We start from the raw sequence: 22,880 nt of genomic DNA, 5'->3' as shown, positions 1-22,880 counted from the left end.
GCCAGACCCGCCTACACTGGCTGAGGTGGTCTGGCTGGGAAGGAACGGCCGTATAAGTTTGGATGACCACCGGGCTCACAGCCGTCACAGCAACCGTGACCGTGACACGAACAAACTTGAAACGCTCCTTCCATCTTCACGGCAGACTTATCCGATTTCCCAAATCAACTGGCGCAGTTCCGTGACCTCCACGCCCAGAGGTAAAAGTCGATGAATCTTTCAATCCTGCGCTCCCAACGGCGTCGTATCGAGCACAAAACTCGAAAGTGTCCGGCGAGGTTTTTTTTTCTCTTTTTTGAACGGGCGCATTCCACATTAGGTTGCCAGTAACCAAATCCGTCGCCATGCCAAAAACAAAACAAAAAGCAATCACGGCTCCGCGCCGTTACAGAGGAATCCTACAACTCGAGCCAATGTCTCCGCCAGACGAGGTCAATTCTTCGTAGATTATCCAATGATGACTACCTACCCACCTTACCCCTTTTCGGACCACCCTGGTGACCTTGGCGACCAGGACACGGACAGCAACTACGCTGCCTTTGGCCATGAGCCGCAACGCGCCTCTGGAAAAAAGGGTTTCAAGAGAGGAGATATGAAAACGGCCACTCACATATCTGTAGAGAACTTACAGTCGTGTATCGCAACAGAAGACGTTCGGCGAATACGCAAACTACCTCGTCATCTCTCAGGCGACAGCAGATTCCCACCTCTGCCGACTCGCAGTCTGGCCGCCAAGATGCGATCCGAATGACATAATCATTGGGGGAGATCCAAGACTTTGGCGGACACGCTATGATGTGAAGACGGAGGGACTAGGGATGTCCCGGGATACCGCGGCGCATCCTGGCTCCCCTCACCAGTGCTGACGGCGCTACTGCGTACCGCTTCACAGGGTCGTCTCTGGCTGACGCCACATCAAACCAGCCCATACACGTGTACTTGCAAGCAAAGGCCATACTATCGGCCATTAGCGCTGATGCCGACCGCGGAGTGTGGCGCGAAGTTCGGGGGCGTTTACCCCACAACTTTGATTTTGACAGCGGCATCGACTTTCGGCTTCTCCTCTCAAACAAACGCAATCGGGTGGTGACGCAACGGCTCAAACACACGGCTCTTCGGGCTCCTCGGGCTATTGCAAGACGAGGCAAGAAGAAGGGACGGGATCGCCCGACCCAATGAAACGCTGTTTATGTCGCCGATGGCGCGTTGGCCTCGTCCCCCGGAATCCAGGTTTGCAATTCTTTGGGCTGGGGTTATCTCGGCGAGAGTGGAACCGGGCCAACGGCAGGGTCTGAGATGGTAGCCCCTTTTTGTACGCCGTGCCGAACAATTTGCAGAACATTCCTGAGCATTTGAGCCGTGCCACCACACCTTCGCCCAACTCCACTTTGACTCCCGTCTCCAAGTCCCGGCCCCGCCCCCCTCATCCCTTCAGCCAGCTAACCCCAGTTGGCTTTGATGGTCTCGACACGACCAGCCCGGCTACGGCCACACACGGCTGTTTGCCTCGCCCCGCCACGTGCCTTGTCTGCCCTACGCGGACCTTTGGGGTGCTTATGAGGACGAGTATCCCATGGCTCGAAGCTGCCCGCCTGCCTTGCCGGCCGTGGCTGCCGCTCTGCCCGAATCCTCGAGTCAGCTGTGATTTCCTCCCGAACGCCTTGCCGTTCTCTAGGGTCACCTTCGGAGGGCCTCCCTGCCCTGGTGGTTGCTGACCCTCGATTGTCTGGCCCTGGCGCTCGGTAACGAGGCCGGATCCTGGTACCTGGGTCTCTCCGATTTATATATTATCTTGTAGTTCCATCTCAGTTGCCAATTTCTCAGTCTCTCTCATGTTTCATTTGCTGCTAGCCCGAGATACCCATTTGCTACTACTTCTGATTTACTGCCGTTTCTCCCTCCGTCTCTCGTGAAGTGCGACCCTACATACTCCAACAACGAACGCCATGGCAACACACGCTGATCGGCGGTACGCCTCCAATCAATATGATATTGGTACTTGGAATCACCCTCACCCACAAGAGAAAGCACTAACGCCCCGTACCAGTCATTGTCGGCGCCGGACCAGTCGGCCTGATGCTCTCGACTTGCCTCGCAAGATGGGGTTACAAGATCAAGCACATTGACAACAGGGCCGAGCCCACCCCAACAGGGCGGGCTGACGGTATCCAGCCGCGGTCACTCGACCTGCTCCGGAACATGGGGCTCAAGTCGGCCATCATGGCTCATAAGCCCGCGCGCGTCTACGAGGTTGCCTTCTGGGATCCCCCTAGGGGCGGCAAGGGCATTGTCCGGACGGGAACGTGGGCCAGTTGCCCTAGCTTTATCGATGCCAGATATCCTTTCACAACGCTCCTGCATCAGGGCATGATTGAGCGTGTCTTCATCGCCGATCTCGAAAAGAACGGCACCCAGGTACAGCGGCCGTGGACCATCACGGGGTTTACTTCGGACGAGAAGGCGAACCCGGAATTCCCTGTCATAGTCCAGCTCGAACACATCGACGGCACGTCGAGCGAGTCGGTCCAGGCTAAGTATCTGTTCGGCGGCGAAGGGGCGCGGTCATTCATCCGCGAGCAGCTCAAGATTGGCATCAAGCACAAGGACCCTATTGCCTACGTGTGGGGCGTCATGGACGGCGTCGTGAAGACGGACTTCCCTGATATCAAGGTAGGAGAGTCACTAACCGTACCTGGCCTGCGACTGTTGCTGACCGAAATCGTTAGATGAAATGCACGATCCACTCCGAGCACGGCTCCATCATGGTCATCCCTCGCGAGGATAACATGGTGCGACTTTACATCCAGATCGCCTCCTCCACAGACGCAGACTGGAACCCTAGGAAGACGGCGACGCAGGAGGAGGTGCAGGAATCTGCCAAGCGCATCCTTAACCCGTACTCGATCGAGTGGGAGATAGTGGAGTGGTACTCGGTCTACCCCATCGGCCAGGGTATCTCTGAAAAGTACACTCTGGACCACCGCGTGTTCCTTGGCGGCGATGCCTGCCACACCCACAGCGTGAGTTTCAGATATACCCCTATATTCCCACTGGGCATATGGGCACAACTGACACCACATGCAGCCCAAGGCCGGCCAGGGCATGAACACGGCGTTCCTGGACGCGCTGAATCTCGCCTGGAAGATCCACGCTGTCGAGGGCGGCCTCGCAAAGCGCAGCCTGCTCGAGACGTACGAGCCGGAGCGCAAGGACGTGGCCGAGACGCTGCTCGATTTCGACAACAAATATGCTAAGCTCTTCTCGCAGCGACCCGGCGCTGCAAGCGAGGCCTCTGCGGCATCCACGTCGTCGTCGGCGGCCGAGGACAACGAGTTCATCAAGGCCTTCAAGTCGGCCTGCGAGTTCACCAGCGGGTACGGCGTGGCATACAAGCCCAACGAGCTCAACTGGTCGCCGTCGCACCCAGCGCAGTCGCACGTGGTGCACCCAGCCAGCACCAAGCTGCGCACGGGGCGGCTGCTCATCAACGCCGACGTTACGCGCGTCGTCGACGCCAACGTGGTCCACGTCGAGCAGGAGGTGCCGCTCAACGGCGCGTTCCGCCTCTTTGTCTTCGCCGGCAAGCCCGCCGTCACGGCCCAGGCCCTGCGCGACCTCACCGTCGGCATGTCTCGCAAGGGCTCCTTCTACTCGGCCTACGCGCGCCCCGACGCCGACGCCGTCAGCCACCACGAGCACCACAACCCCCACAGCCGCTTCTTCACCGTCTGCACCGTCGTCGCCAACCAGCGCTCCGCCGTCGACATCTCGCGCGACCTGCCCGCCCTGCTCGCCCGCTACCGCGAGCACGTCTACGCCGACGACCGCTGGGACCGCCGCGTGCCCGACGCTGCCGCCCCCGCCCACGCCAAGATGGGCCTCGACCAGGAGCGCGGCGGCGTTGTCGTCGTCCGCCCCGACGGCTACGTCGGCATCGTCGTCAGCCTCGAGGAGGGTGCCGCTACCGTAGATGCGCTGAACCAGTACTTTGGTGCGTTTTCGACCAAGAAGCTAGGCGAGACCCAGGCGCAGCTGTAGGCTGTAGGCTGTAGGCTGTTTTGAGACTTGGACTTTGGGGGTTGGGTTATAGCGTGAAGATGGGAGAGAGATGGTTTAGAGGTCTTTGCACGGACAAGCAAGTGTTTATGGTTTAGTTGCTTTTGGTGCGATTTCTTTTGGCATATAGAAGAGGTAGTGCTATACATACTCGTTCTAGCCTTGTGTTTTAATTCGCTTTACATAACGTCAACTTTCAATGTTCCTTCACTTTCCTATCATGTCGATTTACGCCCTGCAACTCCCAAGTCTTGTCATCTACCCGCCCCTATGTCACCTCCCATTGCAGACCTCGCATGAAAAACGGATACAAACATGCTGACACGCATGTTCGAATTCAGTTTGCTCTGCGTTCATTTAGGTATGGAGGTTGGTGTCTCCATGTCCGCTGCATGTCACATCCTCTTCTAGCCGTATCCTACAGTATACTTCGCGGGTCTAGTCTTCAACCCAGGGGTCAACAGAATGGAATACATAGATACGCGAACTTCCCCCCTGCCGGCTCTGTAGGCACATGCACGCGTGGCCAAACCTGGCGGCTGCAACGCACCAGCTGTAGGTGCGTAGCAAGCCGAGTGTGTTTCTTTGTCATATATTGGCCGCTCATAAGAATGATACGGCTGCCATAGCATAGCACAGATAGATTTAGGACACATCCGAGTTGATCTTGGGTACACCATCACGCCGCCGCCGCTACAGTCCCCTCGGTCCTCGCGTGCCAGTCCTCCAGCACCTTATCCAGCTCTCTGCCGATGCTCCTCTTCCGCTCGTCACCACACCAACTCCCCTCAATAGCACTCCGTGCAATGAGCGCCCAATCATCGACGGAAAACGCAAACGCCTCCTGCACCGCGCAGTACACCTCCTGCAGATACATATCCCCAAAGTACGCCGGGTCGTCACTATTAACACTGAACCTGACCCCCGCGGCTAGGTACGCGCGCAGCGGGGTGTCCTTGAGCGACGGCGACACGCGCAGCACGACGTTGGAGACCGGGCACGCGGTGACGAGCACGCGCTGCGCCGCGAGGCGGGCTAGAAGATCAGAATCGTCGACCGCGTGCGTGCCGTGGTCGATGCGCTGCGCGCCGAGGTGATCCAGCGCGCCGGCCACGTACGCAGCCGGCCCTTCCTCGCCCGCGTGCGCCGTGCGCCGGATCCCCTGCGCTGCGGCGGCCGCGAAGATGCCGGCCCACGCGCTCGGCGGGCGCGCTAGCTCCGTCGAGCACAGGCCCAAACCGGCGAGTAAGGGCGGGTTGCCAGTGCCAGTAGGGGAGAAGAGGCCGGCGGCGAGCATGGCGTCGAAACACGCGGCGGCGTCGTCGACGGGCAGGTGGCGCAGGAGGCAGGGGACGAGCAGGGCAGAGACGACGTGGTCGGCTTGGGCGCGGAGGGCGGCGGCGTGGAAGCCGGCCACGACGGTGGCGACCGCGACGCCGCGCGCCGTGTGCGCCTGCGGGTCGAAGAAGACCTCGGCGTGGCGCACGTTGGCCGTGCGGGCGGCGCGGCTCAGGTACGCGTAGGCCAGCTCCTCGAAGTCGGCCGCGGTGCGCAGCACGACGACGCCCGCGTTGTAGAAGTCTAAAAAGTCGTCGAGCGATGTGAACGCGGCGTAGCGCGCGCGCAGCGCGGCTGGTGATGCGTATGCCGCGTCCGCGGGCAGCGCCACTTGGTTTCGCTCCGCCAGCGTGAAGAGCAGCTCGGGCGAGAGCGTCCCCTCGAGGTGCAGGTGGTGCTCGCACTTGGGCAGGGCTTCTAGTAGCCCGTGAAGCGGCGTCTTGCACATCCTGGCTGTGCTGCTGTCGATGTCTGCCAGTCTAACTGGGAGGCTCGAGTCTGGAGTCCTTGGGCTTTTGGTCCCGCGATCCACGCTGGAATAGTCCGCGAAAGTAGTGTTGCAGACTAAAGTCTGCTATCCTTTGCTCTTGTCCTTCTTACAGCCACCCCAACCCCGAGGCTCGACGTTGACGATGAAGAGCAAGAAACAGTCACAGTGCAGGCCACGCTCACTGAACTCTCAAGCACACCAGCGAACAGCAACACGCACTGTTGCTATGAGATGGACAGCGTGGACTCGATTAAAACAAAAACCATTACAGGGTCAGGTAGGTAGGTAGGTAGGTACTTGGAGACGGACCATGGCCTTGATTTCTTTTTGCCCCTCCCGCTGCCGCCATTCGTTCCGACGAAAAGAAAGAGACAGGCAGACAAGCAGCCATGGGGCCGGTGGTGGCGGCGGATACCGGCGGCTGGCGATGGCCGCCCTCTGCTCTCGCTCTCTCGCTCGCTCAGGAAATATGGATGGGTTTGGTCGGACAAGCTATGCGATGCGAGATGCGATGGGACCTCAATCCTTCTCTCTCTCCCTCCCTCCCTCTCTCTGTTTCCGGTCCGGCTGATTGATTGCGTTTATATATGTACCACATTCACTCTGGCTTGAGCGACGGACCACATAATAATCATATACTCGGTGCAACAGAGTCCAAGCTTGCAACCGCCCGGCCATGGTGTAACAAGAGAGCAAAGCAATCATCATCTTGTCGACTCGGTGGCTTTTCTTTTTTTCTCTTGGGGAGTGAGTGACATTCTCTTCCTGCGGCCTTTGCACACGCCACGCCATGGACGTGGACGGCGCGGGCCGAGGCCGGTGCCGAGTCGGACCAAGAAGCCTATCACTCCGTCATGATTCCTTGGTTGGCGGTCATTATCTATATGTCGGCTGGCTTATTGCTCCGAACATGTACATGGCATTGCCAAGCCAGCCTGGGCTCAGTGTCTGAAAAGCCAGAGAGAAAAAAGACAAGTCCGAAGGAAGGTGAACTCAAGAGTTCCCTTCATTTCCGTTCCTTGAGAGGGAGGCCCGGCATGATTCTCCCTCCCTCTCTCCTTGACTAGTCGCATTTGCGCAATCCGGCATCCAGCGCCACCAGGAATCTCTGAGCGCGGAAACCGAACAAAAACATCAAGAAGACGACTGAGAGAAAAAGAATTCGATACTACTCTGGACAATGTCACCGTCGCCAGGAAGCTGCCGTGGCCGAGATTGCAAAGGGACCCTTCATCTCAGCCCCATGCCCCATGCGCTGAAGCGGGCTTGGCCAGGCTTGAGCCGCTTTATCAGCAGCAGCAACCTCTTCCTGGCAGACGGCTTGCGATAGGCTCGCCAGTCGCACCCTGCGCCGCGGCAGCTGCCGGCCCGAAGGAGGGGGGGTGTGTGGAGCTGTGCGCATCAAAGAGGAGGTGGGGGGCTTGTTGGGGGGTAGGTCCTGGTCCTCAGCGGGGAGAATGGACATGTTCTGGGGGCCCTTGGCCCTTGGGGACGGGCCCCTTGACGAGCTTTGCTGGCCTTGCCTTGCTGAAGAACGAAGAGGGGGGCGTTGGTTTCGGCGCCCAATGAAGCCTCCCGGGGTGTGTGTGCGTGTGAGTGTGAGTGTGAGTGTGAGTGTGAGAGTGTGTGTGTGGAGGGCACCTCGGAAGCACGGCGGCGAACAGGTTCCCAGATTGAGCTTTAGTGCTGAGGAAGCGCCACAGCAGAGCATCTCTTGATCTCCGGACTGATCTCACTCTGATCTGAGGTTCCATCTCCATCTCCATCCTCGGCCCACAAAAAGTTGGTGTCCAGCAAACTTCTCGAAGAAAAAAAAAATGACTCGAGAGCGGGGCCAGAGCAACCTGGGTCCTGAAAAGGCCCTTGAAGCCGCCCGCCGTGTCTTTCTTTCTGCGTATGTCACGCAACACAATAATACGTGGAGGCCATTTCAGCTCCTGGAAGGCGGCGGCCGTGAAACGTTTTCGTGGTCCTTGGCTGGGGAAAAAAATCAACGTTTTCTCAACGCTTGTTCCTGTCGGCCAGGCCACGGCCCACGTTCGGCCACTTTCGACTCCACGCGAGAGCACAGAAGCTAGTGGCCGCTAGTCAGTGCAAAGGATGGAAATGGGAGCGCCATTGCGGGTCCGAATGATCTTCGCCCCGGCTTCCTGGAGCCGTTAGACTGAGCCTTGAGGGCGAGATCAGCAGCCGAGCTCGGTAGCCATCCGAGAAGAAGCAGAACCGTGGCGTCACCGCCAGGAACCGCCAGCCCAGGTTCCGGTTCCGAAATACCTCTTCAGTAACGTATCCCCAAAAGACACTCTTCTGCTTTCCCTATTCTGAAAAGGAAAGGATCTCCGTTCGGAGAACATGTCGATTACCTATTTTTGTGTTATTAGTATTCCGCACCCTGCCTGCCCCCGTTCCAACGGCGACAGGGCTCGGCCGTCTTTGCGCCCGAATACGGCGGCTCGTCCGAGCAAACAGCCCACCCCTCCCTGAGGGGGAAGTCCCCTCCCGCCCCCTCATCCTACTGCCTGGTCGGCGACCTCCTGCGTATTCCAGAAGAGTCAGAAATGCCCTTGGTGCACATGTGATATTTGACGCCGTGAGACAGAAGGGTGAGATGGATGACCTCGTCACAACCACCACTTTCAGGCTCCCGTCCTCCTCCCCACTCACCCCCTTCCCTACAACTAGGTCACTATACTCCGCACCCACTTGCAGAATGCAGAGAGAGCCCGCTTCTCGTCGAGCTCGGCTTCCGCCGGCCGCATCTGGCGTTGTGGACGGCCAGAGAGGCGTGAAACCTCCCGCTGGCCCCGCTGGTCCCGCCGGACTTGTGTTTGTCCTGTATGACACGGTCGACCAACAAGTCGTCGGCGTGCCAAATCATACTTGGGGCACTGTTTATTTTTGGATGCCGAGACCCGATGTGAGGCATGCGTGAGCGTTATTGTCTCCGATTGTGCTCATCTGAGCCCATTGCGAATCGGAAAGCCTAGCCGTTATTGACGGGTGTCTAGCGCCTCCATCAACCGCCTTCCCCCCCCACCCCCTTTTCATTGCTGCCAGCTTTTGGTTACACGACATGCGCCTAGATGCTCAATGATGGTGAGCCGGCTGCGGTCTGGATAGGTAGTCACTTAGGTTGCCCTCAGAAGGTAGCCGCAGCGCACGTAGATGAGATAGGTAAGGTGGGTAGGTAGGTAGGTCCCACCGCTACCACGCAAGCCGGCAGCCTGGAAAACCCCGCGGATTTTAACGACCATCGCCATTAGCAAATCGCAACTTCTGCGAGCCGGCCGTATTTCCATATCCGTAGCGGCTGTAGCGAAGGGCTGCCACCCCCGGCCGGTGGCTATCTCTGCAATGGTAGGTATCCGATTTCTTCAACCGCTGCGAGCATCTTTCCACGTAATAGCGTACGCCCTGGGCCTGGAGGGAAGCTTGGGTATCCCAACGCGGGATGCGGCCCCTGACCTCAAGCCATGCTCATGCCCGACGGAGTTAGGACTAATTCAATTCCGGCCCAGTTATTATGTACTGACCCAGTTTGAAGTTTCACCTCAGGAAGCGCCCAAGTTGGTCCGCAAATGTGTGTGCGAGTGTGTGAGCGTGCGTGCTGTAGCACCCGGGGGCGTTTTTGTCGAGGGCGGCGCAGAAAGAAAGGGGAAATAATTCCGCAACTCACAGTTTGCCTCGAGACGGCTGAGCACTGTAGGTAATACGCATGTTCGGTTCGGGAGTTCCCCCGGAACTGACTGGCCGTTCGCTGGGGGGTTCCCGGCTCGCTCTCCAGATCTGCTCGGTCTCTGGCTTTGCCTGGTGAGAAGCTTAAATCCGTACGTATACGGATACTATATTGATATTCTGGCTGGTTCCATGCGGGAACCCGTCGACTACTCTGTAGCAAAGACACCGGAATTCGGCAATCGGATAGGCCCAGACTGCTGGTGGTTATAAATTAAACCCAATATTAGTATGGGAGTGTGCGCGCTGCGTGGTGTGTCCCGCAGCAGCACACGCCGAGGCGGCGACTGCTTGCTAGGATGTGGCTGTCAAGCCAAGCCGTGTCAGCCGCACCCAGAGAACACTCCGTGAGACGGTGTCTGGACGTGCAATTTACCTCAAGCACTCTGTTCCGCCAGAGATTCGGGGCTCGGGCGTGGTGAGTGATGATGCGATCGTGATCACTACCTTGGCTTGTATTGTATGTACGTATGTACTTGGTACATGGGCACGAACATAGGGGAATGACTAACTACTACATAGCATATTCCTTCCGTTTGTTGGCACTTGTTTTGCGGTTCCTCGTCAATGCGTGCTTTCTTTTTCCCTCCTTCTGATATTTGCTTTTCGTCTCCTCGCTTCCCCGCCATCTGGCCCTTATGTGGCTGAAACCAAGTTTTGACGAATAGTTGCCGATGAACTCCTCGCCTCTGCTCATACTGGAGGACGCAGGCGGCCATTCTTGGCGTAGCATTACAATGCGTTTCTAACATTCTGGAGCGTCAACGTTGAACGGGGTGGGTGGCCGACGCCGTCCACATGTTCACTGGTGGTGGTCGGCCACTCTTGCCGGCCACAGTGCGTCGCCTATTCGTCATTGGTATTGGTTCTCTGAGCATACGGACTTCCCGCTTCGGGATTCTCCCGCAGCCGCCCCAATCTCATGCCTCGCGTTAGTGCACGCCGAGACGACTTCTTCAGCGGCCTTAGTCCGCTGCCCAATGTCTTGGAATCTGCATCTCGGCACAGGTGGCCGGATCCCTCGCATCCTTCCGCTCGCTTGCAAGACCCTGAAAAGGACGACAAGTCCACAGGTACTGTCGTCTTTCGGAGTTGGGACATGCATGCTCTGTTCCCAAGTTATGGAATAGGCGGGGGAGCATTTGGAATCTGCAGCCCTCCAACCTTTCCTTTCCATGCAGCCACGCGTAACAGTGCAGCACAGAACCGCTCCAGAGGGTTCAGTTATGTTATTGTTGAGTGAGAGCTGTTGCGGAGTATTCGTACGGGCGCCGAGTAAAACAAGGCAAGCCAGGAGAGTTGTCCAGGTATGTACTCCGTACTATGTACATATAGTATAGTACTTTGTAGGGGGACAGGGCGTATGCTCGCAGTTCGTTCGCATCATGTTCGCTTTTCTCGCGCCCCTGACAAAGTGTTGCGAACCGTAAACGCGACCTCCCGTTGTAGGCGCTCGGCCTTGGTAGCCGTGCTGTTGCAGTCTCAATGGGTCGGGGATGTTTGTTGAATCTGTGCCGTCCCGTCACAAAGGTAATCATGTGAAACGTGAAGAGGAAGGAGGGGCAGGAATCTCGATGTGACACCGAGCATCGATCTGGACTGGTGCTCTGTACGACGGTCCGCTACGACGGAGCCGCATGCTGGCCCATCTCATGGCCGTCTGTCTGATGGTGATTGCGAGTACATGTTAATTGCGCTTGTCAGGCAGAGTATATACCCTACCTACGGCATCCGTAACTCGGGGGCTTAAGGAGGTCTAGTAGCTGGTTTTTGTCCGGGGTCACCTTCGTAATCGTGGCAGCTTGAAGACGTGCAAGGCCCGAAGCACGTGCACCATCCGCCGAGACAGTCGACAGTCGACACCATTGACAATGCAAGCGCAAGTCCTACTCGCTGTCTCTCCGTGTGTCTATCAGGTCGCCGACGGCAAGTGCATGTAACATTCGGGCTTTAATGGAGCCAAGGAGGAAAACGCCGTTCCATGACGTTCGTTAGTCTAGCGGTTGACTTGGTTAGCGGCTCGAGGAAGCGCACCACTGCCACACTGCCAAGAAGGCCTAGGCGGCCCGTCGATGTTTGGCTGGACCTTGACCACGGAGTTGAATTTTGGGGCGCAAGGATAGAGTATGTACCACAACTGCGAGGAGGCGGGCGAAATCTGGCCAAAAGTAAATGGAAGCTGAATGTGAAGCGTAAGGTCCTGCAGTATCGAGTCGTACACATCTGTATCCTGCAACCAAACATGCAGCCCCCGATGGAAATTAAGGAAGGTAAGAAGATGTAAACGCGGATTTACTCTGAAGAGTTGTGGTTGCATCCTGAGGTGGCAACAGAGACTGGCAAAGACGAGCCTCCCTCGCTACCTACTAGTCTGAAACGGGCGCAACTCGCATCGTGCGCCTTTAAGATTAAGGTAAGTAGGGATAATTTAACATGTGCTATCTGCAAAGTTTACTGTAGGTGGTAGGAGGACTCTCAATATCTCATGCCCTATCGATATTGAACATTCCTTCCGTCCCAAGTCTGCTTACTACGTAGTAGGTTGTTTGCCATTCATCTTCATCCGTTCCTTCCTCCCGCTCTCCAGGCAGCCACCAGAACAGAAACCTTGAAATGTGCCCGTGACATTGGATGCTAGGTGAGGTGGGTAGGTAGGTAGGCAAGGAAGGTACGCACCTCAGTGCTGTACGCTTAAATGGAAGGAACCACCTATCCCTTATCTTCATGAAACGCAGGCGCAGTCAAAAATCCGCCCCCAAACAGGACGAGAGGATTCCTGGTTTGGTACACTGCCAACCGAAAAATGCGAGTTCTTGGTCAAGCATCCAATCCAGGAACTCAGAAAAACAAGGATCGGGGTCATTTTCAATACCTTGGGGTTTCCGCGCGAGATGGTCCACACCGAAGCTGCCAACAGCGAGGTTCTGTTCCCGGGTCTGTCTGGATAGATGGGCACTGGCATCGAGGTATATTACTTTGGGTATTCGTACCTTAGTCAGGGTGTACTTTGTACAGCACAGTACATGCCCGTTTCGTTCCATGGCTGCTGTTGTCGGCTCCTCCCAGGTCTTGGGTCCGCTCATCTCGCGCAATCGATCTTGAAACGGTGGAGGCGGGGTGACCAATGAGACTACCATGGCTCCTTCCGAGTCGGAACCAGGGCCACCACTCCCCCGCGGGCCCGTGGTGGCTGGGCCAGCGGCCAGGACAGGACCTTGTGCGTGGCTTTGCAGGGATCAGGGGGAGGCCCGCGCTGCCCAAAGCTACCCCCCAGCAGTTGCCAACAACAACACACACATTTTTGGGAGCAGAGAATGGAACTTTCGCTTCGCTCCCCCCACCTACCTAAGGTACTGCAAGTTACCTTACTTCATGAAGGATGTGATGGCGTCGAATTTTTTCCAATTAATCATTTGGCAGCTAATATTGGATGCTTGCCGACTCGACGAGAGAAGAGAAAGACACAAAGACTTAGGATCGTCACAATGCCTTCCATGGCCTTGCCGTTGGCAAATGCAGCTTCCTTCCTAGTGGCACCAAGCTTTGAGCTGACGATGCCACTGCATATTCTCGTCTGACACTCATTTGTGACAGGCGAGATATCCGAGGACGGGAGGCACCGATTTCTCCGACGGGAATCTTGGCAAAGCAGTGGTCCGGTTGGCTTCCGAAAGGACAACCACTTCGCACGAGCTCAATTGAGACGACCCAAGTGTATTGGGAAAGGAAAACCAAGTCCGCCTCCAAGGTCCCACCGACCCAGACATTGGCAGACCAGACGCACAGAAACTTTAGGTTCTTGCCCACCGTGCATACGTAGTAGGGTCCTGCAAAGCGAGATACCGAGGACGGCGACCCCGGCCCCCAGTTTGGCCAATGGCCTCGCAGACGGATGCCCGCAACTGGCTAACGAGCAAGTCCTGGCGTCTGGTGCAAGACAAGACGCGGCGCGTTGCCCTTCCCGTGCTTTACCATCTCATCCCATCCCATCCTAGGTACGGAGGCACGGAGTAGGGCCTTGGCCCTCTAGAAGTGGACTTGGCTCTTGGCGAGCTCCCGGCAAGTTCGCGGCAAGCTCGCTCAAGCTCACGGCTCCCAGCGGAAAGAAGTTTGCAGCCCACTAAGCCTGATCGAGTTTTTCTTGCTGATCACTGTTGCACTCGTTTCCCGCGACGCCAGAGTCGAGTCGCATTGTTGATGCATGCCGTCGACAACTGGGGACTCTGGGGAGGCCACGACACGACACGACATGCGGCGGCAGCCCTTCTCACTTGTCAAGGCGCCAGCGCCAGTTCTAGCTCCTGCCCGACGTTTGCATGTCCACCATGGCGCGTCTCGGCACCACCCCGCTTGCTCGGCTCCCAAAGCGGCATTGGTGAGCATGTGTCTACCTGTCCGGGGTAGCGTGGCTGGCTGTCCAAGTCGGAACAGAATTTCAGACGCATGAGCGCTCTTTCTTGGCCGCTGGCGCGGGCTCCACTGCATCATTATCCCACTCCACTCGCTCTGCCCGATCTCCGATAGTTAACTGTTAGCTGTTTTGGGAAACGTCTGTGGTGTGAACTATTCTCTTGCGGGCACTACAGAGGAAGAGCAGGCCAGCCAGGGAGGGGCCAAGGGTAGATCCCCCCGCCCCAGACTTTCAACCACACATCCGGGCCCATCGAAATTTTGTCGACAAGGTGGTGCAGGGCCGCCATGATATCTGTGCACGGATATCTGTGCACTAGCCAAGAAGGCGTTGACGAGAGAGCGTCCCGTTGGAGCGGGTGACGACCGTCTTGGCCGCTCCCGCCGCTCGCTCGAGGCACGCCGCCGCACGCACCACTCATCGCTCATCAAGATGAGCCCCTCCGTACCGAGATCCTGTCTTCCCATGGTGCTTAACTAGGCCGTGCATGAGCCTGTGGACCGGTGCCACGCAGATGACGGCCTCTGCGCAACAATCCTTCTTCGACCATTGGTATTGTATGTACGGAACGGAACGGAATACTTCATACGTGTGCAGGGCAGGCAATACCGGCACCACTAAGCCGTCTCGTCTCTTGCCCGCAACGCCTAACGATGTCCAGTGCACCATCCAGTTAGTGCCACACTCCTGCTCCGCACCGCCGCCCCAATGACACCCCGGGGACCCGCCAGCGATCGTGCAGCTTTCTCGGGCTTTTGGTCCCCGACGCTTATTCCAAGGACGAGCCTTGTTGGCCTTGATCGAAACCCGGGCCTCTTGTTGTCAAAAAGCGAACAACAACACGGTGTATACCGCCACATACTGGAGAATACAGCCATAACTAGTAGGATGTATTCGCACTTCGTACAGCATGCCGGATGATTCGTTGATGATGAAGCCAATGTCCGTAACTCGCTCCATATCTGGGAAGCAGAAAGCGGTCAGGATAATAGCATGGCTAAAAATGCCAATGGACCGCCGATCGGATCACCGCTCTGGACGGAATCAGCGAGCTGATAAGAGCATGGGCCCCCGGGAGCCTTATTCTGGTTCAGTCGATCATCTTAGGAGCCTTCGCTATCGAACCGGGGTGCTGTGATTGACAGGCCGAGTTCAGATTCAGACTGGAAACGGTGCCTAGTCTGCCACTTCCGGGTGCCTTGCAAGCCGTCCACGGTTCACAGTCCACCCCGCAGGCCGCAGTCCGTCTGGTTCCCTTGCTTGTGACAGAATACGCAGTCCGTCCAGCGTGCCCTGGGCTGGGCTGGGGTTCATCGGCTTGGAAAGCCCCCTGGCCTGATGCTTGCTAAGGCACACGACGATGACAAACAAGGAAAAAGCCGCAATGAGGTAAATAATTAAACTACCGCAGCATTGTGCACCGATTCCACGCCCAAGTTACCCGCCGGTTCATGCAGTGCTCCTTACATATGTACCTAACCGTATTGTATGTAGGTATAGTACAGTCCGGAATATTGAGTCCCGGAATTACCTACATACACTACCTACACCACGTTGTCTTCTCCTCGGGCAGGTGGGTGCATCCCCGTCAGCAGCCGAAAGCCTCTCGACAGCCCGCCCGGCTGACAATGGCCGTGGTTACACAGGCGATGCGATACGCCACAGTCTCTTGTGGGTGTGCAACGGAGACCAAAAGATGCCGAGAGGCGTGGGGAAAGCGAAGGACAACTCTTGTTGATTCTGAATCTGCATCACGTCACGCCACGGAAGGATCCTGGCACCCATGCCGAGTGGATGGTCGGGCTCGGAATCTACCCATGGCCCATTGTTTCTTTAGCCCGAGGCTACCACTAGCGCCTCATGCAGGATGGACAGCCGAAAGCCACAGTCGGCTCAGGCTGACCTCAGCCCCTTCAGCGGGAGCCATGTGCCCTGTTGGCTGACAGGCGCGCATTAATTCTATACTGGATAGATATCTACTGCTGCTGCATACTACACGGCGCAGCGCAGCAGCGGGTGCGGCTTCTAGAGGGCTTTGGCACCCTAGCAGTGGCACTGGATGGTGAAAAGAAGAATTTCGTAAGGTCTGTCAGATTCCAGCAACGGACTATTATGTGGCACACATACAGACAGACACACAGACAGACACACAGGCAGACACACAGACAGATGGAAACGATTACATACGCCGGCTCTATCCTTACGGCAGTGCCAACCGATTCAACGGTCCCTCCACGGCGCATGACCGTCCATAGTGTAGTGTCTATGGTTCGGTTGATCTGTTTCCCAGCCTATATCGTCTCCCCAAAGCCGTGCAATGGTGCTAAGCTCGACTCGGAAGCGTTCTCCCACCGCCAAATAAACCAGCTGCCGGTCAGTAAATGGCTCTAGGAATGACATGCGCCGGGAAGGGGGTGAGTTGGGAGGTCCGCTTGGCAGTGGCCCCATTGCATCCATACCATCTGGCAGTATCCGTACTCAGTACGGATATTCCGTAAGGCAATCTGATATCGATGCCTTGACCAGCATTAATAAACCCCTCCCACACTTCTCTCCCCAGCACGTCACAGTGGAAGTGGGAGGCATGCCACTATCTGATGGCTCCGACTTGCACACGGTTCAAGATACGTACTGCATACAGATACGGTATATGCTACTATGTATCTTGCTCAGTGGGCATGCATGTACAAAGTATGTGCGGTACAGTACATACAATACCTACTGGGAGCATCTACCCAGCACAGTGGCTTTCGACATTCCGGGCACTCTGCGCCGACACCAGCGGCACGCTGAAAGGAGAAAACGGGTAGATGTCAGCGAGGTGCGGCACAGCACCTTATTTTTGCACGGTTCCCGATTTGCCCTGGACAGGCCAGGGGTGGGCAGAACTGACAGGGTCCGGGGTCTGTGGCTAGTGACGCCGTCCGAGGTGAGAAACCACCACACTTGTCGGCTCGAAACGCGCTGGTGATAACCCCAGCCAGGCACAAGCCATCCACGATTTTCCCTCATGGACAGATGCAGGGATGGCTTGCGAGGAGGGCAGGCAAGCCCTGAAGAAGCCTGCCCAGTTGCCCACGAGGCAGGCGAGATGGGAGCACACGTTACGCATCGAGGCACTGAGCAAGGAAGGGCACACGGTATCAGACACGGCGTGATGAGAGTGCAGTGTCCAAAAGCCACGAGAAGAGCACGACATCAAGACCGGACCGGCTGGCTGTAGCATGATAGCATCGAGTGCTTGTTACTCTCTACAGCCAGATTCTGCAGTTGAAGTCTGCAACGGCTACGATCAGCTTGGTCCCGCCACCGGATGTATGGTGTGTCTCTGGACGGACACTGAATGCTGCTGTCTGTATGTATCCCGAATCGTACCTTCAATACATACACTATCGACATTCAACATCAACAGCGTGGGACGGAAGCTAATAATGTGACGACGATGTAGAATAACTCATGACATGGGGAGGACGTAGGATGGCTGAGATGCCCCCCCGCCTCCACTAGCCCGCCCCGGCGTGTGCCTACCGGCCTGGCATTGCCGCTTTTGGCCCTTTCGAATCACGCTTAGTGGCTGCCAGAGTTTGCTATTTTTTTTTTTTAGTCACTAATCTACTGCTGATGCTCAACGATCGATACCAGCCGTTGTCTATTAACAGTTACTCCCCCTTGTTGCCGGCCAGTTGCTCCTCCTAGGCAGTACGTAGATCGGGGTGCCCCATTTTCTCTCTAGCAAAACGACGAATTCCCAACGCAACGTGCAGCGCTCTGGATCCGGTTTGCTCTTGTTCATACAGGGCCGCCGCCTCCGCGCCGCCTCCTCATCCATCCGTCCCATCACACCCTCTCTCTCGGTTCAGACTGTATGTATGTATGTACGGTAGCCTCAGAGAGTGTTGAATCTGGATCGTCTGTCTGTCTATCTGTCTAGCGGGTTTGCGAGATCGGATTGGGTACCTTTGTCTGGCGCGCATTTATTACACCCGCCAGCCGGACAGCTTTTGCCGAGCCCCATCCATTAAACCACACGGACAATACATACACACGACCAGCCGCATCGTCCCGTCCGCACACTCTCTAGAATTGGAACCACGCCTTGACACCCACGGGTGCTACTAATACGGCCGCCAAAACACACGTACCCAGGCGCACACACACCTACATGTCGTATTGCGGCCACTCCGGGGCCAAACGGCACAGCTCCCGACTGCTGCTGGTGCGGCTTTCTGCTTCTGCTTCTCTGACCCTCGTTTACCTCGAGGAGCCTGCGGGGCAAGGGCGAGGTCAGACAAGCCACAGCACACAACACACAGCTCACACAGGAGACCCTTTTACGCATCAGACGCGGCATGAGGGTTGGTTGCACGGCGCTGCAACACAACACTGCGAACAACGATTCCAACAGCAGGATTCCATTCTGGATTTTAGTTCGCCCTTCCATTTCTCCCCCAAGCTACAGGAAACAGACTAGTCCCTTGGGCCTTGAGCTTGAGACATTGTGTGTGTTTTGTGTCAAGTCCTTCTGTCCCGGCTCGGTCGACGGCAACGACACAAGCACTGACTGCATTTACGGCCTCGACGTCTAAGGCCAGGAAGTCCACAGTGGTTGTGGGCTGTTGGGGACAAGAAGCAACTTTAAGGGGGCTGCCTTCCCCCTATACATACTGAGAACGCTGTTCTGTTTACTAAGAAAAAGAGAGATCCAGAGAGAGAGCTGTGCGTATGTGATACCCCTCTTCCATCTCTCCCTTCTTTTTTTTTCTCTATTTTTTCTCTTCTCATACATTATCCCTGGCTCTCACTCTCACTCTCCCCCAAAAGGGTATGCATCGTCTGGGTCTGTGAACTTCAGAGAGAAAAAGTAATTGTGTGTGTATGGGTGTGTGTGCGTGTGAGAACGAGAGAGAGTGTGTGTGGTGTCTATGTAGCACCTGCCTGCTTGTCTGCCTGTCTGTGTGCATTGTGCAGGCCAGTGTGGAGAGTTGAGAGTCGAGCCGGAAGTGCGCTTGGATTCCCTTTAAACTAAACACGCCCCCCAATCCCAGAAAACAGCCCCAAATGATCCGTCTGCATGTTGCTTGACCGGCAGCTCCCCCAGAATCCATCCTATTGGGGCCCTTGTGGAGACGTACCCGAAGCAGACAAGACAGGCTGCGCGGGAGACGACCGACTAAGTTGATTTACTCCGCCTCTAGCACCACCAGCAGCACTCCAGCACCAGTACCAGCTCCAGCACCATGGCAGCTGTGTCGCACAACCCGTATGCTCGATCCCCCAACCCCTCCAGGCGGTCCTACGACTCGTCGTCCGTTTCGTCGGCCACCTCGCCCAAGCCGCCCACGCAGTATCTTAGCGGCCTGATGGGCTCGACCTCGACGACCTCGACGACAACGACCACGACGACATCCTCATCAGCAGCTTCGGCAACAGCAACCCCGACGACGTCCAGGTCGAATCCGGCCCAGGCTCCTCACCCCATAGGCATCCCCCCGTTGCCCTCTTCGTCCTCGCAGGGCCCGTTCCAGCCCTACACGCCCGTCACGGCCACGTCGTCCGCCATGGGGAGGGACTCGCTGCCCTCGGGCGAGTCGGTGGGCGGCACCCCGGTGCCCTCGCACGCCCAGCTGCCCTCGTCGTCGAGCTCCCAGGCCCAGAAGCGGGCGTACCGCCAGAGGAGGAAGGACCCCAGCTGCGATGCCTGCCGCGAGAGAAAGGTCAAGTGCGACGCCACCGAGATGACGAGCTGCTCCGAGTGCTCGAGCCGCAGCGTCAAGTGCCAGTTCACCAAGGAGACGAACCGGCGCATGTCGTCCATCAAGCAGGTTCAGGACCTCGAGAAGCAGATGCAGCGCGTCCAGCGCGAGAACTCGACGCTCCGCCGCCTGATGCAGGAGCGAGACGGGCCCCTGGACATGGACGTCGACGGCATCGAGCAGCTGCCCCTGCAGCTCCCCGAGATCAACATGGCGCCCAAGCACAAGAAGAGGCCGGCCGCCATGCACGACCTAGCCCGCGCGAGGTCCAACCTGCGCATTTTCTCACGCGGCGTGTGGAAGCCGCCCGCCCCTTTCCGCCGGCCCGCCACCCCCGAGCTTCGAGACTTCCAGCATCTTCTGCCGCCCCGCCAGGCCACGGAGCCGCTGCTCCGGGCCTACTACGCCTCGGCCCACACCATGACGCCCATCGTACACTGGCCCTCGTTCCAGCAGGCCGTCGACAACCTGTACAAGCCGGGGAGCCCCGTGCGCGTGCCGCAGACATTCATGTCCCTCTTCTTTGCCGTGCTCGCCGTGGGCAGGCTCTTTACGGTCGAGAACGAGCAGAACCGAGCCTACTCGGCCGCTCACCTGGTGGAGACGGCCCGCACGCTCATCGACCCCTGGAACAACGAGCCGGTGCTGGACAATGCGCGGACGCTAGTGCTGATCACCATTGCGCTGAACGAGCTGAATCTCAAGTCGGCGGCGTGGAGCTGGCTCGGGAGCGCCGTGCGGGTGGCCCAGGACATTGGGCTCTACTCGGAGTCGGGCCCGTGGCCCATAATCGAGGGTGAGATGCGGCGTAGGACGTGGTGGACCATCTACATTCTCGACCGGAGCCTGGCCCTCGAGCTCGGCCGGCCGGCGCTCATTGATGACTCGGACTGCGACGTGCAGCTGCCAGCCCACGTCGACGACCACTTCATCCACGACGGCGGCATGCTGGTGCCCACCGGCGCCGAACCGCTGACGCACTCGCTGCTGGCCGTCATCCACGTCGTGCGCTCGTACACGGCCCTGGGCCGGGCCTTGTCGACGCCCGTCATCGCGCCCACCCGCCTTGCCACCTTTGACCAGCACTTTGCCTCGTGCCTGTCTACCTTCCCGCAGACGTGCGACCCCTCAAGCAACGCGGCCCTCTCGCCCGTGCTCCTGAACCCCTTGATATACCTACTACACGCGCGCCTGCTTCTGCACCGGCACAATCTCATGCCCACGTGCCCGCCCGACGTGCGCCGTACCGCCATCGACCAGTGCACCCACACGGCCCTCGAGACGGCATCGCTGCTCGCCCGCACCACGTCGGCCCTGCCCGAGGGCGCTACGGCGCTGCTTACGACCCACATCTTCCGCTGCACACTGTTCCTGCTGCTGACGGGCTATCTGGAGCAGGCGTCCAGCTGCATCCGCGCCCTGGGCGCCATCAACGAGCACTGCGACGTGGCTGCCCCGTGTGGCCGCTTCCTGGCCTTTTTTGTCTCGGCCCTCGGGTCCAAGAAGGCCGAGTACGCCGCCTTTCTCGCGCAGGCCGCCCCGTCCGGCCCCTCCCAGCAGCAGCACGCGCACCGCGCCCCGGCGCCCGGCGCTCTACAGGACGCTCTCCTTCGCGACGAGGAGCTGCTAGCCTACGTCAGCGCCGACCTGCAGGCCGGCAGCGACACGGCCTGGGTCTGGGCCGGCGGCGAGCGCGAGCCGCCAGAAGTGCACCACCAACACCAACTGAACCACTCGCCCACGGCGGCAGCTGCGACGGCGGGAGGGAAGCACAGCCTATTCAGCCTCGAGGCGCGGACCAGCCTGACGAGCGACGAGCGCTGGGAGTGGGCATCTTCTGGCTGGGAGGGCCTGCAGGGCGCTGTGCAAGGGCTCCTGACGTCCCAGTCGACGACGCCCATCACGGCACCGTCCGCTGCCCAGAGACAACAGGTCTGGCCTCCGCTGCTGCCACACCTGCCGCCGCCTCAGCAGCTTGCGGCCCCCGTCAACATCAAGATGGAGATGGGCGGAAGCAACAGCAGCAGCGGCGTCATGGCATCATCGAACAGCCCCACCGCCGCGGGCGTGGCCAGGAGCAAGAACCAGGAGCGTATCAGCATTGCGAATATCATATGAGAACCTACCTCGCGGGTTTTTATATTTGACAAGGAGCACACATTTACAGGCAGGGAGAGGAGAGCAGGCAGGACAGGCAGTCAGCAGGCGAGGTGTCAGCCCAGTCCTCCCCCACGCTATGACTATGATGGAAATATAAAGGAAGTTACGTCTGTTCGTATAACAGAGGGAGAGCAAAAGATATCCCCCTAGCTAGAGGGGTGGCCGAACTCGAACTCACAAACAAAGCGACGTCACGAGCCACGCGAGCAAGCGTATCAGTGTAACACGCTGTTTGCAAGCAAACGAAAAGGGACGGCGAAGTCCAAGAAGTCAAGGAAAAGGAAAGAAGGAGTTGGGGTTTCAAACGCCCATGACTCACGATAGGTTCCTTTTACTTGGCTTCCGCGTCAGACGAGAGACGACGCAAATTCCTCCCCACACAACCCTCCACCTCCACGGCTCCTCGATGGTTATTTGCCTCACGACCAGGGCACGAAAAGGGGGACGGGGAGGGGGTAAGGGGTTGATTACATGATCCTCCCCTCCCCCTTTACCCCGTCGACACACGCACATAAATACCCTGTACGGGAGGCCAGGCGTACATCACACAATACGTACTATACATTTATCCTCTGACGCTTTGATGAATTTTAGGGTCCTCATTACTCGGTCTTTTACCATATCCTCCATATTCACCCCTGCGGTTGGCCTTGGATATATCCCCGGAGGCTTTTTCCCTACTACTTAAAAAATATTCGCGTTTATTTTGCTATTCTCCGTCTTCATTTTTTCGTCTTCGTCAAATCGGTGGGAAGATACCAGCTTGCTTTTCTCGTTTCTTTCTTGTTTCACTACTGCTGTCTGGCTATGTGTTGTTTCCTGCTCGGCCAGCACGTGCGGCCCCCAGCAAAGGGTAAACAAACTATCGGTAGGCGAAGAATATTTTGGCGGCTTTTTTTCCTTCATTTTATTTTGATACCACTGTTCTAGCGTTGTT

General features: G+C 57.6%; 7 protein-coding genes across 7 annotated transcripts; 6 read left to right on the top strand and 1 right to left on the bottom strand.

Moving 5' to 3' along the window:
• Nucleotides 1-1,946: 1,946 nt before the first annotated feature.
• On the top strand, nt 1,947-4,038 carry B0T26DRAFT_680054 (FAD binding domain-containing protein; the record flags this gene model as incomplete). The annotated part of the gene is made up of 4 exons (XM_060440444.1): nt 1,947-1,995; nt 2,048-2,670; nt 2,727-3,020; nt 3,085-4,038. 4 exons carry the CDS (start codon nt 1,947-1,949, stop codon nt 4,036-4,038), a joined length of 1,920 nt encoding a protein of 639 aa, XP_060291455.1.
• Nucleotides 4,039-4,735: 697 nt separating this feature from the next.
• On the bottom strand, nt 4,736-5,842 carry B0T26DRAFT_743642 (uncharacterized protein; the record flags this gene model as incomplete). Its single annotated transcript, XM_060444288.1, has 1 exon — nt 4,736-5,842. One exon carries the CDS (start codon nt 5,840-5,842, stop codon nt 4,736-4,738), a length of 1,107 nt encoding a protein of 368 aa, XP_060291454.1.
• Nucleotides 5,843-6,596: 754 nt separating this feature from the next.
• Nucleotides 6,597-7,009, top strand: B0T26DRAFT_450236 (uncharacterized protein). Its single transcript, XM_060435100.1, has one exon. The coding sequence runs from the start codon at nt 6,739-6,741 to the stop codon at nt 6,949-6,951; it is 213 nt and encodes a 70-aa protein (XP_060291453.1). The 5' UTR covers nt 6,597-6,738; the 3' UTR covers nt 6,952-7,009.
• Nucleotides 7,010-7,701: 692 nt separating this feature from the next.
• B0T26DRAFT_806148 (uncharacterized protein) lies at nt 7,702-10,041 on the top strand (the record flags this gene model as incomplete). The annotated part of the gene is made up of 10 exons (XM_060447182.1): nt 7,702-7,778; nt 7,910-7,971; nt 8,061-8,170; nt 8,266-8,459; nt 8,594-8,812; nt 8,968-8,980; nt 9,148-9,241; nt 9,429-9,478; nt 9,563-9,586; nt 9,850-10,041. 10 exons carry the CDS (start codon nt 7,702-7,704, stop codon nt 10,039-10,041), a joined length of 1,035 nt encoding a protein of 344 aa, XP_060291452.1.
• Nucleotides 10,042-15,195: 5,154 nt separating this feature from the next.
• Nucleotides 15,196-16,229, top strand: B0T26DRAFT_450110 (uncharacterized protein). The gene is made up of 2 exons (XM_060435099.1): nt 15,196-16,114; nt 16,172-16,229. The coding sequence occupies exon 1, from the start codon at nt 15,482-15,484 to the stop codon at nt 15,971-15,973; it is 492 nt and encodes a 163-aa protein (XP_060291451.1). The 5' UTR covers nt 15,196-15,481; the 3' UTR covers nt 15,974-16,114; nt 16,172-16,229.
• Nucleotides 16,157-17,665, top strand: B0T26DRAFT_449926 (uncharacterized protein). The gene is made up of 3 exons (XM_060435097.1): nt 16,157-16,959; nt 17,015-17,385; nt 17,479-17,665. Exons 1-2 carry the CDS (start codon nt 16,429-16,431, stop codon nt 17,186-17,188), a joined length of 705 nt encoding a protein of 234 aa, XP_060291450.1. The 5' UTR covers nt 16,157-16,428; the 3' UTR covers nt 17,189-17,385; nt 17,479-17,665.
• Nucleotides 17,666-18,869: 1,204 nt separating this feature from the next.
• B0T26DRAFT_449537 (fungal-specific transcription factor domain-containing protein) lies at nt 18,870-22,264 on the top strand. The gene has a single exon (XM_060435096.1). It carries the CDS (start codon nt 19,268-19,270, stop codon nt 21,899-21,901), a length of 2,634 nt encoding a protein of 877 aa, XP_060291449.1. The 5' UTR covers nt 18,870-19,267; the 3' UTR covers nt 21,902-22,264.
• The last annotated feature ends 616 nt before the right edge of the window (nt 22,265-22,880 follow it).

The sequence above is a fragment of the Lasiosphaeria miniovina genome (assembly GCF_030549165.1).
Source record: "Lasiosphaeria miniovina strain SMH2392-1A chromosome Unknown B0T26scaffold_7, whole genome shotgun sequence".
In the NCBI taxonomy this organism is placed as follows: Eukaryota; Fungi; Ascomycota; class Sordariomycetes; order Sordariales; family Lasiosphaeriaceae; genus Lasiosphaeria; species Lasiosphaeria miniovina.
This window is presented reverse-complemented; position numbering and strand designations above follow the sequence as displayed.

Bases quoted from the DNA above. Each gene is read 5' to 3' on its own strand.
- B0T26DRAFT_449926 (XM_060435097.1), top strand. From the start codon at position 16,429: ATGCGCCGGGAAGGGGGTGAGTTGGGAGGTCCGCTTGGCAGTGGCCCC. The intron at 16,960-17,014 runs GTGAGAAACCAC...AACCCCAGCCAG, and splicing joins GGCTAGTGACGCCGTCCGAG to GCACAAGCCATCCACGATTT.
- B0T26DRAFT_449537 (XM_060435096.1), top strand. From the start codon at position 19,268: ATGGCAGCTGTGTCGCACAACCCGTATGCTCGATCCCCCAACCCCTCC.
- B0T26DRAFT_450236 (XM_060435100.1), top strand. From the start codon at position 6,739: ATGATTCCTTGGTTGGCGGTCATTATCTATATGTCGGCTGGCTTATTG.
- B0T26DRAFT_450110 (XM_060435099.1), top strand. From the start codon at position 15,482: ATGCAGTGCTCCTTACATATGTACCTAACCGTATTGTATGTAGGTATA.